Genomic DNA, 15,568 nt, shown 5'->3' with positions numbered 1-15,568 from the left:
ACTGAGTTTTCATTGAATTGCTTTTGAAAAATAAAGACATTTAGGGTTACGAGTGTAGAGGTGCGGGCTAGCTGGTTATTCTGCTTCTTAAAACAGCACAAAAGACGCCGACAGATGAGGACTCGGTTTTTTTTTTCTGTTTTAAACAACATTTAGGGTGTTTCATTTTACTGCAGGCAAGGAATATACCGAGTGTCCCAGCTAAATGTAACCAAACTTTTAAAAAAGGCGAAGTGCCCTAGTCCAGTGAAACCAACTCAGGGTTGTTCATAGTCGCGTGGCCTAGTCTTGAGTATTTTTTCGCTCTTCAAAGTTAATTAATTAAGATTAATTAGCTAACGTTTTAATTATTAACTTCAGGAAGAAAGTGTCAATGCAAAAAAGCTTCAGATCACCTCGAAAAACCGCTAGTAGTGCTGTTTCCGTCAAGTTACGATTTACGTAGCTTCATTTATTGGCCTTAAAAGAAAGTTGTCACGTGACCAGCTGCTCGCTCACTTCTCTGCCCCAATGTGCACCCAAAGTCTCATCGAGGAGAGGACTTCAGAAAAAATGGATTTTATTCCTTAAGGCGCGTCTTGGGACGTTGAAGTGGCACAAATGTCATGTGGAAGCTTTTTCTTATTGTGCGGGTTATGGTTAAAGGCCGGTAAAAAAACTACTTTACGTAAATATTACTTTGCTGCAAATGTCTCAGTAAGCTGTTTCTCAAAGCGATCTACAACTTTTCCATTGACACTTTGTTCCTCAAGTCAATAATTAAAAAGTTAGTTAATTAAGCTTAACTAATTAGTCCACCTTGAAGAACGAAAAAAATACTGCAGACTAGGTCACGCGATTCTAAACAACCCTCATTTGGTTTCAGACGGCTAGGACACGCCATGTTTTTTAAAAGCTTGGTTACATTTAGCTGGTACACCTGGTATACGGCCCTTGTTCGAGGGTGGTTTGATAACTGTGGCTTTCTATGAGATGGAGGCAACATTCATCTCGTGACCTCACGATGGGCAGGTGCCGCTCTTCAGCCGAGCTCATGGCAGATAATATAATTTTATTCATGCAATGGACAAAATACAAATTCAGGCCTGCCAAACAAAGCCTAAGAAGGATTGCAGGGCAGGAGCCTGGCAGGCTACCACCTCGGGACAATCGCATACATGACCATGTATGAAGCGAGAAATGCTGAGTTATTCAAGTCCAACGTCCGATGCAGGTGAGCATGTCAGCGCTTCGCTTGAACGTGGAAAGAGACAGGTTCTGTGCAGTCATAAAACACATCTCTAGTGAAGTGGAATATTTTGCGGATCAGAGCCTGATTGGACGACGTTCGCATGCACCAGCAATGAAGACGGTGAACCAGGCTTTGGCAGCAAACATGCACTGAATGTGGAGCGCAGTCTGGGCGGTCGTTCGAGGTCACGACTCTGGACATCGTGGAAAAAAAAATTGGAGAGGACACTTACGCTCCGCCTTAAAGGTTATGACACGATACCTTTAATGGGTTAATGCCCATATATGCGGAATCGGTCGTTCTGGACTTTTTATTCATAGATCCCCGGGAGTCCTCGTACCACTCCTGGTGCAGTGGTTAAGAGATGCCCCATTGCCGTGAGAAGGCAGGTGCTGCCACTGGTGGGGCTTATGCGACCCAGGTTGCTCTGCCCGAACAGCCTTTCGCGACCAATCATTAAATTAACTGCCACCTGCCACTGTGTGGTCACGGCAAGCCGGCTACGCTAAAACTGTCTTAGTATGGTGGTGTTGCGTATGAAGCTTTACGGCTATGTGTCCCGATCATGTGACTGCATGTTTCGCACGGCTGTGCAGTGCATAACAGCCGGGCGGTACTAAGTGGTCTCACCCACTTCGCTGATAGTATCGATGAATTGGTCCTGGCTTTCTGTGTAGCCTCGCCTTTCCTGGCGACCTTGGTGCGCACGCAGTTTAAGGTTGGTCGCGGTTGCTCCAAGCTGCGATCCGGACAGGTTTGATTCGTGTGAGAAAAATTTAATACAAATAGAATCCCTGATCCCGTGCTCTATTCCTGGAGATTGTATTTTGGTGGTCACATGTTTTATTTAAAGGTTTAAAACATAATCATGTGACGCATAATGAAGGACGTCAAAACAAGCTATTCCAAAGTCGTCGTTCCGTGTGGCGAGAAGCGCACAAGCCTAAGCGTAAAATTTTAGTGCCTTCCGGCACTTCAAGCTTGAGCTTGGGCATAACGTCCCAATGCGACAAATAGGCTATGCGGGGTGCCATGGCGGAGGGCTCCGGATGAATTCCGACCACCTGGGGTCCTTTAACGTGCACTGACATAGCGCAGTACATGGGCCCCTTGAATTTCGCCTTTATCTAAATGCAGCTGGGATTGAACCCACGTCTCGGGACTCAGCATCCGAACGCGCTAACCACCGATCTATTGCCGCGGCTCCGCTACGTTTTTCTCGGTCGCGTTATCGTGCTTTAGGATTGTATATTGAATGAGAACGCATTTGATTGAACGCATCGTAACTTTTCTTAACCCTTCATTCCCGCAATGTTGGTCGTAGAATTATTGGGCGTTAGTCTAGCATAATTAGCTTTACCTCCGTTACCCTGTATTGAATTTCGTCATGGTGGTGAGTGCCCTGTTATGAGCCTACGTAGTGTGCGGCTCACGCCTAGCTAGAATTGGATAACCGAGCAATGGCCGTATTGGCTGGCTCATATAAGAGTGACTGGAAAATTTTCATGTAGCAGTAGCCCGCTGCTGCTACCACCAGCGCCGCTGCGTGCGCATTAGCGTTTCCAGCTGCCGCGCCGCCTCACGCCGAACGCCTGCGCGTCAGAAAGTAGTCCTTCCTTGCGAGAGAGGAGGACGCCGGCGGTGCACATGGCTCATTCCCGCTCGGTGCAGGCATGGCGGCTGCCATTGGCGAGCAGCTGTTGTGACAGGCGCACACAAGTTACACAAGTTTACTCTCGCTTGTTCGGGGTTATATCTGGCGTGTTCGCCTGCCTTGTGCGTGCAACGGCGCCCTGTGTCGTCGAGAAGGAGGCCTTCTCTCCTCTTTCGTGACCTGCTCCGTGGAAAAGGAAAAAGCGCGCAGCCACTCTGCCATGCGTGCAGGGCGATCGGCCACCCTCCTCTGCTGCTGGTGACGACACACGGCTCGGGACGACGCTGGTAGCGCCATCTTCGGACGGTGAGACGAACTGCGCTGACGGAACCGGCTGCGCCGCTGCGCTTCGTGTAGACTACAGCTCGACAAAGGCATGGGGCCTCCATCCAGTGCCGCGACGATATGTAGCGAGTCTCTGGCCTCGGACTCGGTCTCTAATGCCGAGGGCGTCAGTTCGACGACGCTGACTGCGTCCAAGTTCGAAATTAAGAGGTTGAAAGACAGATTGCGGCAGCGACGTTTAAGAGAGCGTAAGCGGCAATCTTTGGCAGTCGAGCGGCCACCTCGGAACGAGCAGTGGAAGCACCTTAGTAGAAATGAGAAGGCTAAACTGCGAATGCGAGAGACACGCAGATTGAAGAAGCTCAAGGCACAGTCTGAAGGTCAAACCCCCGAAGAAGAGGAGCGCCTTCGAATTGCGAGAGAGAAAACAAGGCAGCGGAGGCGGGAGACTCGTAGAGCAAAGGAGCTCGAGACACTCCGGAATGCCGCACTCGAAGGTTGCGGGGAAGTCAAGCGGAAGTTTGAAAGGTTCGTTAGACCGGAGTGCTACGGCGTCTCGGACCGAAGTTTTTGCGTCGATTTTGGGGCAGTGTGTAGAGTCTGTGATAGATTGATTATTGTTCAGCTACCGGCACTAATGACTCGGAAGTTTGTTTCGCTGGGTTCCGCGCACCACTGGTGATCTCGCTAGCCGGCTCATTCAAGTTGAATTCCCCGCTGCTAGTTCAGTGGATCTTCATGCATCGCTCAGTGCCCCCTCTGCTCCGTTCGCTCTTTGCGTTGCGGGGAGTTTATGGGCGGAAAGAATACTGAGCGTTGGGGGAAGCCCGGTAAGCGCTCGTTGCTGCTGCATGCATTGATGTGGCCCCCAGTTCCCCAATCAACACTGGTTCTGCCGTGTCTGTGCCCGTTTGACCGCGGTTTTTGGCAAGAGCTTCATTTTCAAGACAAGTTTGTTAATGCTCTTAATTTGACTAGAATCCAATGGTTTTAGAGAGAAATCGGTGCTTTGCTGAAGAATACTGTAGCGCAGCAGAAGGTGAACGCACAAAAGCACAGAAACGGACACTACTTTTATGACAGGAGGTTATATTTTTTCATGCTTGCTGTTAGCCTAAGCTCCCCTTAACATGGCGGCATTGCTGTCTCTTTACAGGAAGTATCAAAGTGTTCAAAGTTTGTGGTTTGGTGTCCGATGCGAGCTGAACAATTAAGTGACGTTGAGGAGCAAACTGAATTCGGATAATTAATTGGTGTTAGAGGCATTATACTCTATCATGCCTGTAGAGCCGCCGCGGTGGCTCAGTGGTTATGGCGCTGGGCTGCTGACCCGAAAGACGCGGGTTCGATCCCGGCCGCTGCTGCCGAATTTCGATGGAGGCGAAATTCTATAGGCCCGTGTACTGTGCGATTTCAGTGCACTTTAAAGAACCCCAGGTGGTCGAAATTTTCGGAGCCCTTCACTACGGCGTCTGTCATAGCCCGAGTCGCTTTGGGGCGTTAAACCGCCATAAACCACCTATCATGCTTATCACAGTTCACTTTTTGTTTTCCTTCTGCATCTGTCTCCAAAGGTACTGTCCTAACTGATCCGGTTGCTTGATCTGTGTTCATCTTGTTGTCTGGAGCGGATCTTTCATAAATTTCGAGAGTGCGTTGTTCCTTGACGCCTGCCCTGAATGTAAGCGTGGGTGACATTGCAAACTCTGGGCTCCCGTTCACGTGGAGGCATATCCGTTGATAAGCTTATCTGGATTCTGCTGTAGTTGTTTTGAGCCGCTTTATCGCGCGGGCTACCTGTAGCGCGATATATGGAACGCATTTTGTCAGATAGCACTAGCCATCCGGTCACTAACATTTGGTACCAAGACGTCGGACCGGTTTAGCCCGTTCCTTCGGATATTAGCTGAAACTGCAAGTCATTCTAGGTCCAGTTTGCTAGGGTTTAAAGACCGATTTGGAAAAAAAAAACGGGACTTAAAGAGTCGCGTTTCCGTCCAAAACTCCTGCTTCAATAAACTTTTTCAGAAATTTGCCGACGAGTCGGTTGACCAGTCAACAGCAGTCCCGCTGTGAGTACAAAAACATGCAAAAAGCCGGAGGGGTTGCGCGCACAACACCCGCATTTCTCCGACTCACACCCTCTCCCGATCGTTGCCCTTGGTTAGCGGAATATGGGCCTCACAATCCTTTCGAAATTAGGGAAAGGAGTCGCGTTTCCGTCCAAAACTCCTGCTTAAATAAACTTTTTCAGAAATTTGCCGACGAGTCGGTTGACCAGTCAACAGCAGTCCCGCTGTGAGTACAAAAACATGCAAAAAGCCGGAGGGGTTGCGCGCACAACGCCCGCATTTACACCCTCTCCCGATCGTTGCCCTTGTTTCGCGGAATATGGGCCTCGCAATCCTTTCGAAATTAGGGAAAGGAGTCGCGTTTCCGTCCAAAACTCCTGCTTAAATAAACTTTTTCAGAAATTTGCCGACGAGTCGTTTGACCAGTCAACAGCAGTCCCGCTGTGAGTACAAAAACATGAAAAAAGCCGGAGGGGTTGCGCGCACAACGCCCGCATTTACACCCTCTCCCGATCGTTGCCCTTGGTTCGCGGAATATGGGCCTCGCAATCCTTTCGAAATTAGGGAAAGGAGTCGCGTTTCCGTCCAAAACTCCTGCTTGAATAAACTTTTTCAGAAATTTGCCGACGAGTCGGTTGACCAGTCAACAGCAGTCCCGCTGTGAGTACAAAAACATGCAAAAAGCCGGAGGGGTTGCGCGCACGACGCCCGCATTTCTCCGACTCACACCCTCTCCCGATCGTTGCCCTTGGTAGAGTGTACTAGTATTCTAGTACACTCTACCCTTGGTTCGCGGAATATGGGCCTCTCAATCCTTTCGAAATTAGGGAAAGGAAGGGGACCCCAACTCTGGCTTACTGGCGTCAAGTGCGGGGCGTGGGGGAGCTCAGCGACCTAGGCGGCTTTCCTTCTGTTTTCTCACGACCTTGCAACCACCACCCTCCGATCAGTCGTGGCTACAAAGACAGCCACAGAAAAAAAAAAGGAATGCGGCTGCCTGTCACTGTCCCCGCGCTTCTATGCTTCTGGGAAAAGCCCGAGAACTCAACTTGGACATCGGTAGTAAAATAAATTGTCGATTTGACATCTGCGCTTGTCCGCAGTGCATGTGGAGAATTCGATAAAAGCTTCAGCTACATCAGTCTTCTGTAGCAGCGGTGGCGCAGCGAAAATGTGAAGGCGGTCCTTTTCTGGACTTGCTGTTGACAGCACTTGCTAATCTTGCGGTCATCGTTTCAGTTACTTGAAGTGATGACGCATTTCGCGGAAAACAGTGCGCACTGTCTGGCAGCACTGCAGTCTAGTTGTCAGGTCCAACGTTACCAGATTGGTCAGGTCGTCGTTGGTTACACCACCGGATACCAGAGGTCACCGTTGCTGGGATTGGCTGCTGGAACAGAGATGCGATATTTGAGGTCGTGTCCAAATAAACGTTGGGATCATCGTCAGTAGAGTTCTAGCCCCACCGTGTGGTAAACACGGTAACTACGGAAACTGCTGCCGTACGGCAAATGTGGCTAGGCAAGCCTGGCAACGGTAGCAACGCGTTACCGTATTTGCACTACGGCTGTCCGGCTGCTCTAAAACTTTTTTGCTTTTGTTTTCGATGAAATTCCCGCAGAAGAATTTGGAAATGGCACCACGCTAAGGAATCAACCTTACTTTCACAAGGCAAGAAATTAGTGTATGTGCGCATATACCTTTCGAAAGGTCTAGACCAATGCATTCTAATGTCATGAGTCTCGTACAAAGTGAGTTAAAGGCGGAATTTTTTTTTCGTGTATCCTCTGGGGTGTTTCTCAATATGTTGGGTTTTAACACTGGGTAAGTCTGAAAAACACTTCTGCGCTCGCGCACGAAAAGAACCTGGTGACTGCGGATGCAAGTGGCTTGGAATACTAAACTGAATGTCACTGAATGGTTGCAATGTTCCAGCCGATTGCGGTCACAGCCGCTCTCGGGGGCAGTGGGCGATTCCACTTCACTTTATGAGCACAAGGAAGAGGGGGGGGGGGGGGGGGGGTATTGGCCCCCCGGGGAAGCGCATCGCGCCATGCTAAATCTCTCTTGTATAAACACCAATGAGCGGAACGGGGATGGCTTGGACGTTCCGTTCCTAAGGGATCGAGAACATTTGCGGCTTCAGAATTCATAAGTTGGAGCTCGCGTTGCGTAACGACTCCGGCTTGGATAGCTATAGGGCCGCAACTAGCGAGCGCGATCAAGCATTTCGGCGAAAACGCCGATTTACAGTTTCGTTTAATTTATTTAGTTACAGTCAAAATGAACGCAAGCGCATTGGTACAAGCATCTGGATCTCAAGCTCGTAGGGTGGTTGGGATCCATGCACATTTTGATCAGCAAATGTAATCAGCATACAGCACAAGCATTAAAGGAATAAAATTGGAATAAAATTGCGCAAAGGGATTGAAGAAGAAAAACGCAAGAGGCGTGAGGACAGGACAGAGCGCCTCTTGCATTTTTCTTCAATCCCTTTGCGCAATTTTATTCCTTTAATTGCTGTTATGAACCAACTCGCCCAGACGAAAGTGATTATTTAGCACAAGCATGTTAATCAGTTTAATAGCAGCCAGAAAAATCAAACCTGCTGTAATAATACGACCTCAACAATGCCGAGTTCTAATTTTGCTTTGTCTCATTTCGGACGTAGTAAGCTTTGAGTCGGCAGATGGTCATATGCCGCTAACGGTGCGTCTGATGGGGTGTCTTAAATGTGCCGTCATCTTTCTTTGAAAGGTGAACTAGAGCCCTGACCCTCTCAATTCGCATCGGCAAATGCATCCGAATACTATCGAGGACAGAGAGATAAGAGACAACACTTAATTTGGCCACGTCGTTTTAGTCGCCGAGGTTGAGAACGAGCTTTTTGCACCAGGCACTCCAGGAGGGTAAGGAAAGGGGGGATTGTGTGGCGACGGCGTGTGTACAGGCAATGTCGAAATTTCCGGAGCCCTTCACTACGGCGTCCCTGATAGCCTGAGTCGCTTTGGGACGTTAAACCGCCATAAACAGCACCTGTAATTTTACTTAGGGTCCGGAAGACAGACGTGCCCAGGACGTGCCGCAGCCGGCTCAAATACATCGCTGGGTCCCCAGAGGTGCGTTTCCGCAGTCAACGCAGTGAGTCACGGGAAAATCGTCTGCTAGCTACTTCCGGTTCCAAATTGTTCAACTGATTGCATGTTTCGCCCTATTCACCGCGTAAGTTGACATTGTTTATGCGATAAATAACTCTTGGTACTAGTCACTGATTGCACTGAAGCATCGAAAGAGAAATTCACCTTCGCCTCATGCGCAGTCTGCAAGTTGATTCGCCTTGTAGCCTGCCGCAGTTGTGATTTTAGGGTGACGAAAGGAGCCTGCCACCTAACGCACTTTTCGCTCTAATATGGTACGTTGCGCAGCGCAGGGCTAATCCCACATGCGATTGAAGTAAGTAACGTGGTGACCTTGACTTCATGCAACGTATTTCTAACGGATCACTGAAAGCAGTAAGTACTCGATAAAATATTTCTGCTCCAGAACACGCGGGCAAGCCATTTCATTTTATTCACGCAGCTCCGTACAACACAGCGTGACATATATAATCTAGCGCCTCTACTCTCCTTTGCGGCGTGTTCCTGTGTGTTCTCACATGAAATGCCACCTGCACTGCATCTGGAATAACAAAAAGGCGACAAGGCGATTTATTACTGCACCATGCGATGTGCTGAGACGCGCGCTGCGCGCAGTGGCATATATATATATATATATATATATATATATATATATATATATATATATATATATATATATATATATATATATATATATATATATATATATATATATATATATATATATATTATCAATACTGCAATCCCCTCTGGGGATTTTAGCAGGGTGGGATACAATGAATACATAATGAAAACAATAACACAGACAAAGCGTATAATACAAATTAGATCCATGGAGCGTATAAACAGTTAAAGACAACACGTTTCTAAACAATACCTAAAACAAATGCCGATAGTGATGATTTTGAAATTTGATCATTGGTTAGAAGATTCCATTCAGTTACTGTTCGGGGAAAGAAGGAATACTTAAAACAGTTATTATGGGTGCTAAAGGCGGTTATTGTGCGACTGTGTCTCTGCCTTGTAGAATACCCAGATGAAAGCACACTGACGGCTCTAAACGCTGTCAGGAAAATACGAGCATCGTCTAATCAACTGCACAGATTGCAGTTTATCAAAGTGCGGCAAAAAGCGGCTGTATATTGACTTATGCGCTAAACATGTCGAAACGCACACGAAATCATCTTCAGCGCATATGCACAACAGACATGGACTATACGGCGGCCGGCATGTATCAGCCATGAAAAAATACGCTTACCTCTTTAGATTGTCCATTTCAGCGCTCAGGTCATGCAGATACGTAGTACGGGCTTCTCTTTCGATGCTTCAGTGCAATCAGTGACTAGTACCAAGAGTTATTTATCGCATAAACGATGTCAACTTACGCGGTGAATAGGGCGAAACATGCAATCAGTTGAGCAATTTGGAACCGGAAGTAGCTAGCAGACGATTTTCCCATGACTCTTTGCGTTCAGTGCGGAAACGCACCTCACCCATTGGCGCATCCATTTTTAAGGGGTGCTGTCTGGAAGCGCCCGCTCTGCCTCCCTTGCTCAGTGTGAGAAGCGGCGCGCGCGATGAGTAGATAAGCTTCGGCGCTTCGCGGCCTCTGAGACCCTATGCCGCCACTTCGGTCAGGCGCCGTCAAGCTACATTTCTTATTGGATTACCAGCAGCTCGCTGTTGCAGGCTACCCGAGCGTCGCTTCGCGTATCGAGCCGAATGATTGTAACACCGGTCCCGGGGACATTCTCGGATGACCACAGCTCCGCCTACGCTGCGAGAAAGAACCCTTGCAGTACAATAAAGTTTTTCATTCATTCATTCCTTCTAGCAGGAATGGGCATGGCGATGAAAAGAAAAATATGTTGCCGCCAGTGATTCGATTTTTTCGAGCGCCTGCACGTCCTGGACGCCTCTGTACCCGGTAGTACTATCTCCCGCAAGACCGGCCCAGCGTACGCGTTGAGTAGCGCGCCAGTCTCGGCACCAGGTGTACTTCGTCAGGCGGCGCTCGCATGCAGTTTAGCATAATATTCCTGTATATGGGATATCAGGAACACTAGTTTGGCAGGGTTCTCCTAATTTTGCTCACGGCAGTGCGTCGCAACCGCTGTAGCGGGGACGGAGCAGTGACACTGCGCGTTTTGTCCTCCCGGGCGCCGCCGGCAACTCTCAACGCAAGTGCTTATCTGACGTTGATCTGTTCACAACGTCGCTGCATGACTCGGCAGATCTAAGCCGGGAGTGGGCTCGAGCGTTTTTTTTTTTTTTTTCAACAGCTGCGGTGCCTCTGTCGTTCGAGGGTCGTCCAGACCGGATGTATCGAAAAGTGTGAGAACGGGCCGAAACGTTCGGCTGGAATATGGTGTCAGTAGATAAGCTGAACAGATGGAAAATCAGCGCGCTGCATCCCAGCGGTGCTGCCGCAGGTTCTCCTTAGAGGAACTCAGATATTTGAAGCTCTTGGCGGAGGTGGTTGGGTGAGGCCATATATTGTGAAGCCATAACTTTGTTTGGGTGCAGTATTGTGGGGGAGGGGGAATTCAGCCCGGTCAGCCCGTCCTTCGCCGCGCCCCTGTCGCATTGTTTTCGTTCGCCTGAGTAGAGCTGCCGATGTCGTTCCTAGTTTTCATTCTTGGGATTCGCCCCTTCCTTCCCCAAATCTCTTCGGTGCAGGAAGAGTCTACAAGATTCCACAGAGGATTCATCGGCGAGCGACAACAGTTGCAGCGCCATGACGTTGTCGCTGGGCAGCGAACCTGGTGGTGGCGGCGATTGCCAAGATACCAACGGCGATGGGCCCTCGGATCCCAAGCGTATGCGGCTGGACGAGGGCGAGCAGTACTTCGTGTGCGACTTCGACATCCTGGGCTCCATTGACCGTGTCTTCAGCTCCATCAACGTCGAGGATGTGCTCAAGGAGCAGATGTGCAAGTTCAGCCGCCTCTGCAATTTGGACAAGCTGGAACGTGAGTCTGCTTTGCCCCGTTCTCTGCCTCGCCCGCTCTCTTCCCCCATTTGCTTACTGTAGTGTATGGCTGGGCAGTGTTATATTTCTCTTTTTTATCTGCCCACTCTAGCTTATGTAGTGACAGTTCTCTCACCGTTTGTAAGATTATGGCCGGGCCTGAATCCGCCGTGACCACGGACAAAGGAGTCCCTGAATGCTGCAAGCCGCATTAAGAGTGGCCATCAGACGGCTGGCCATTTGTTGTTTTTGCAGCGAGAGCGGTAATAGCTTTGTAAAAACCATCTAGTAGAAGAAATTCGAGGGGTTCAACGGAAGCTGTGCAACGCATAACGCATTACGTGGACACCACCGCGACGTACCTCAAAACTTGATTGAGGTGTCCAATGACGCTGGTCGCCAGTTATGTGCCTTTTCTTTCCTCAAAATCAGCGGAGTGTTTATACTGCGATTAAGACAACACTGGGAACTAGACTATTTGCTCAGTGCAAGCGGCCCATGGAATCTGTGAAGTGTTCCGGGAACGTGATCAAACAGAAGACTGCAAACGCAACAGGGCCGAATGTGCACGTTAGCATATGCTGTATGCCAAAATGGGCCTGTCAGAAAGGGCCTGCCACTCCAGACCTCTCGGCCGCTAAGACAAATCGGATTTTGCTGCTTAATGGGCTAAGCCAGTAAGATTAGACTAATATTTTCTTTGCAGCGACGGCTGCGCTGAACTTTCTCCATGCTGAGCGGCGTTCCTAGCGAGGGGCCTTCGTTTTCACGTGAAACCCGATTTTCCCCGATTCGCGAACTCAGAACAGATGTCTAAAATATCGAGTGAAACGCGATTTCTATACGCGAAAATGTGCGTTCTTGGACAAAGTACATTTTTGAGTGCACGCAGCTGAAGGCATCGCATGAAATTAGGTGTCTGTTGTACCTGTTCTCGAGAGGTGTTTTCTGTCAACTGCTGGTTTTAAAGCCTAGTTTTGCGCTTGTTATTTATAAATTGGCTCAATCGAGGAATAAATTTGAAAAGTGCGTTTCAAAAGTTACATGCCAGGGCGTGGGTACTGACAAACATCTTATTATTGGCACCATTGTGTCAATTTTGGGTACCGATATATACCCGAATTTGAGCTAAAAAATTATCGCCCCTATCCCCCCACCCCCCTGATTTCTGTAATAAAACCCGAAAACGAAGGGGCCCTACATGGTGTGCCGTGGCTGGCAGTTGCCGTGTTCGCCTTTTGGTCGCATAGAATGATTCTCCTGACCGACCTGGGCTATGAGGGGTAAGTGTACAGAGAGGGGGTGCTCACAAAAATGTTCCATCTGTGGTCATGTGATTTAGTGATCTTGGGAAGTCCTTACACAGTTCCTTCCTTTGGGTTTATAATAGTAATAGGAGTTATGCAGAGAGGAAAGGCTCAGTAACCGTCACTCTCCTGGTGCACACCTGTTGGTAGTGTTGGCTTACTGGTTGAATTTCGATGGAGGCGAAATCCTAGAGGCCAGTGTGCTGTGCGATGTCAGTGCACGTTAAAGATCTCCAGGTGGTCGAAATTTCCCGAGCCCTTCACTACGGCGTTTCTCATAGCCTGAGTGGGACGCTAAACCCCATAAACCATAAACCTGAACCGTTCCCAGTGAGGCAAGGGAGGAAGGAGGGAGTGAAAAAAGGAAGAAAACGCTCCCTTGCGGTAAACTTTCAGATTAATTTCGCCTTCCCGGGGATTTTTATGTACTGACACAGCACAGCACATGGTGGTGGTGGTGGTGGCGTACCTTTATTTGGCAAGAAATTTCGACGCCCACAGGCTCCCTGGGCACATGGGTGACTTTGGCGTTTTGCCTCTATCGAAAGGCGGCCGCCGTGGCCGGGATTTGGTTCCCCATCATTATGCTGAGCTCCCGAACGCCATAACCACTGAGCCACAACGGTGGGGAGTGTTAACAAAAATTGGCTGTGGTTTGACCAATGGCCTTCTCGAGTAGAATTGTGGAAGCAACGGCGCGGCAGTCACAGCGGCACCTCTGAGTCACCCGCGATGCGGAGGAGTCGGCGGTGGCTCCGCGCTGCTCTGACGTCACTCGCTCCTCGCGCATGCGCAGTGAATTGTAGAATGGATGCATAGTTGCAGTCATATATGTGTTTAGTCGTGCTTGCAGGTCTGCTTGGGATATAGGTCCCATCGAGACATTTTGGCTTTCTGCTTTTTGGCCTGCATTCTGTGGCTCACTTTTTCAATATCAGTTTGATTGATTTATTGATTGCCTGATCGACTGACTGACTGACTGGTAAAAATGAATGAATGAATAGCAGACAGTGGTATTTTCAAGTAATATTTAACTGCAAAAATTTAACTATTTTATGCATAATGAGGAAGTTAAAACTTGAATGTCTCCTTTACTGAAGTCCCTTTCTGTTTGATGCAACCTAAGTTTTCATTTGTGGCCATATACTTTTATTGCATTTTTTTCCTGTGCATTTTTTCCCCTTCCCATTGTAGGTGAATTTATTGAAATCGACATCGCATTTGACAAAATGGAGCATGACTTGCAGAAGTTGAAAGAAAAGAAAAGGTATGATTACTTTCTTTTATGAGGCCCTCATTACTGTGACACAACATAGCCACTCGAAATGACATTTAGGTGCTTAATGCCTTTACCATTTTTTGTCATCAGCTTAGCACTTCACAAACATATTGAATGGCATTCTTTATCATTACTTTTTTCTGAGCTATTCCTCATTGCCATTTCTCTTAAAATTGCCTTGCTCAAAAATGCACAGTTCATACAGGTACATTTGATGAAAGCAGGCTTCATTTCAAGGCATGAATTCAAGGTCTACGTTGGTAGACCCTGTATTGTTCTGGTTTTTTGTTGTTTCTTGTTTGTGAGTGTAGAAAGCTTGCTGGGAAAAGGTTGAAGAACTAGTGGAACATTTGCTTTGTTGTATGGTGTTTTCAGGAGTTACTAGCTGTAGCCATGTTCACTTGTGTGCAGGGGTTTGTGTAAGATATTTGTGTGCCTTGCACACGACAGTCTTTTGTCATGCGTGGGCATAATACCAGGCCTATATGCCATCTCATAAGTTCTTGCAGTACTGTGGAAGCTAGCGATGTGGTCAGCCAATCAAGAGACCGTGTTAAAGGACTAAATACAGACACCTAATTTTAGTCGCATGTTTTATTCTTTCAAATGATGTGTTTAGACATCATTTGAAACCATGCATGCATGGATACATGCACACATGGAATACATTCATTGTGTGGTACTAGCCTGTGGCTGCTAAATTATAACTGAATTTCTTCTTTCATGCTATTCCTGTTTCATCAACCGGATGGTGGCTGCAGTGTGTATTTATTTGGCTTTTAGGTCATGTGAAGCATGAAAAAACTGGGATGTAAGCGCTGGTACATAGTTTTAATTCACTACAAGACTCAAATCAGCCCGAATCAATAGCTTGAATATGACACCAAATGATGTTTCAGCAGCTATATTGCCGTTTTTTTGTACCTCATATGACCTCAAGACGAACTACATGTCACAGCCATCATTTGGTTGAAGGAACCGAAACAGCGTCAAGAAATAATTCAATTATAAGTTATTTGATGGTTGTAGGTGATTATCATGGGGTGATCCACATATATTAACGCCTGACACATCATTTGAGATACAAAAACATGCGGCCTGCTAGTGGTCTGCTCGTGTGTATACAGATATGATTTGAAAAGAGTGTAAATAGTTGCTGTTTACATGCCAAGCTCTGGAGAAACATTAGACAGTTTCAGAATAGCATGTGCACACTTAACGCTAAATGCAAGCCTATGCACGTTTGCACTTATGTGTATGCTTAACGTAAGCATTTCGTGGGGCGTTGTACTGTTTTCCACATATGCAACCGGAGATGCAGCAATAACTTCACCCTGGTGGTACCATCTTGTTTTTAGATGGAAATCATTTTTGTTGACTCCACAAACCGACCTTCTTCTTAGGCATAGGAGCGGCGGAATCATCCCTTGAAATAAAAAATGAGGCAAATTTACCAGTCGTGAATTTTTCTGTGGGAGAGATGAGACAAAACAAAAGCCATATGCACCATTTATGGCTGGTGAACATACCGGAAAATCTAGTATCAATGACAAATTCGTTCCAGAGCGAGTGGCCTTGCTTTGAAGTGCGCTGTCATGTTGGAAAAGCTACCTTAGCTTGCACAAGAGTTAT

At 47.7% G+C, this 15,568-nt stretch overlaps 1 protein-coding gene across 11 annotated transcripts in view; it reads left to right on the top strand.

Annotated features, from left to right (window-relative positions):
* egg (SET domain bifurcated histone lysine methyltransferase eggless) overlaps window positions 1-15,568 on the top strand; it is a 139,147-nt gene that overhangs the window by 94,543 nt on the left and 29,036 nt on the right. For 8 of the 11 annotated variants that reach the window (XM_089567191.1, XM_089567185.1, XM_089567190.1 and 5 more), the window contains 2 exons: window positions 11,059-11,351; window positions 13,852-13,924. In XM_089567191.1, the coding sequence (XP_089423317.1) occupies window positions 11,059-11,351; window positions 13,852-13,924 (366 nt within the window). The other 3 variants (XM_089567192.1, XM_089567193.1, XM_089567184.1) reach the window with 3 other exon arrangements.

This window comes from Amblyomma mixtum, chromosome 1, assembly GCF_055824585.1.
Source record: "Amblyomma mixtum isolate Tamu chromosome 1, ASM5582458v1, whole genome shotgun sequence".
NCBI lineage: Eukaryota > Metazoa > Arthropoda > Arachnida > Ixodida > Ixodidae > Amblyomma > Amblyomma mixtum.
The sequence above is the reverse complement of the archived record's forward strand: the minus strand, read 5'-3'. Positions and strand labels throughout refer to the sequence as shown.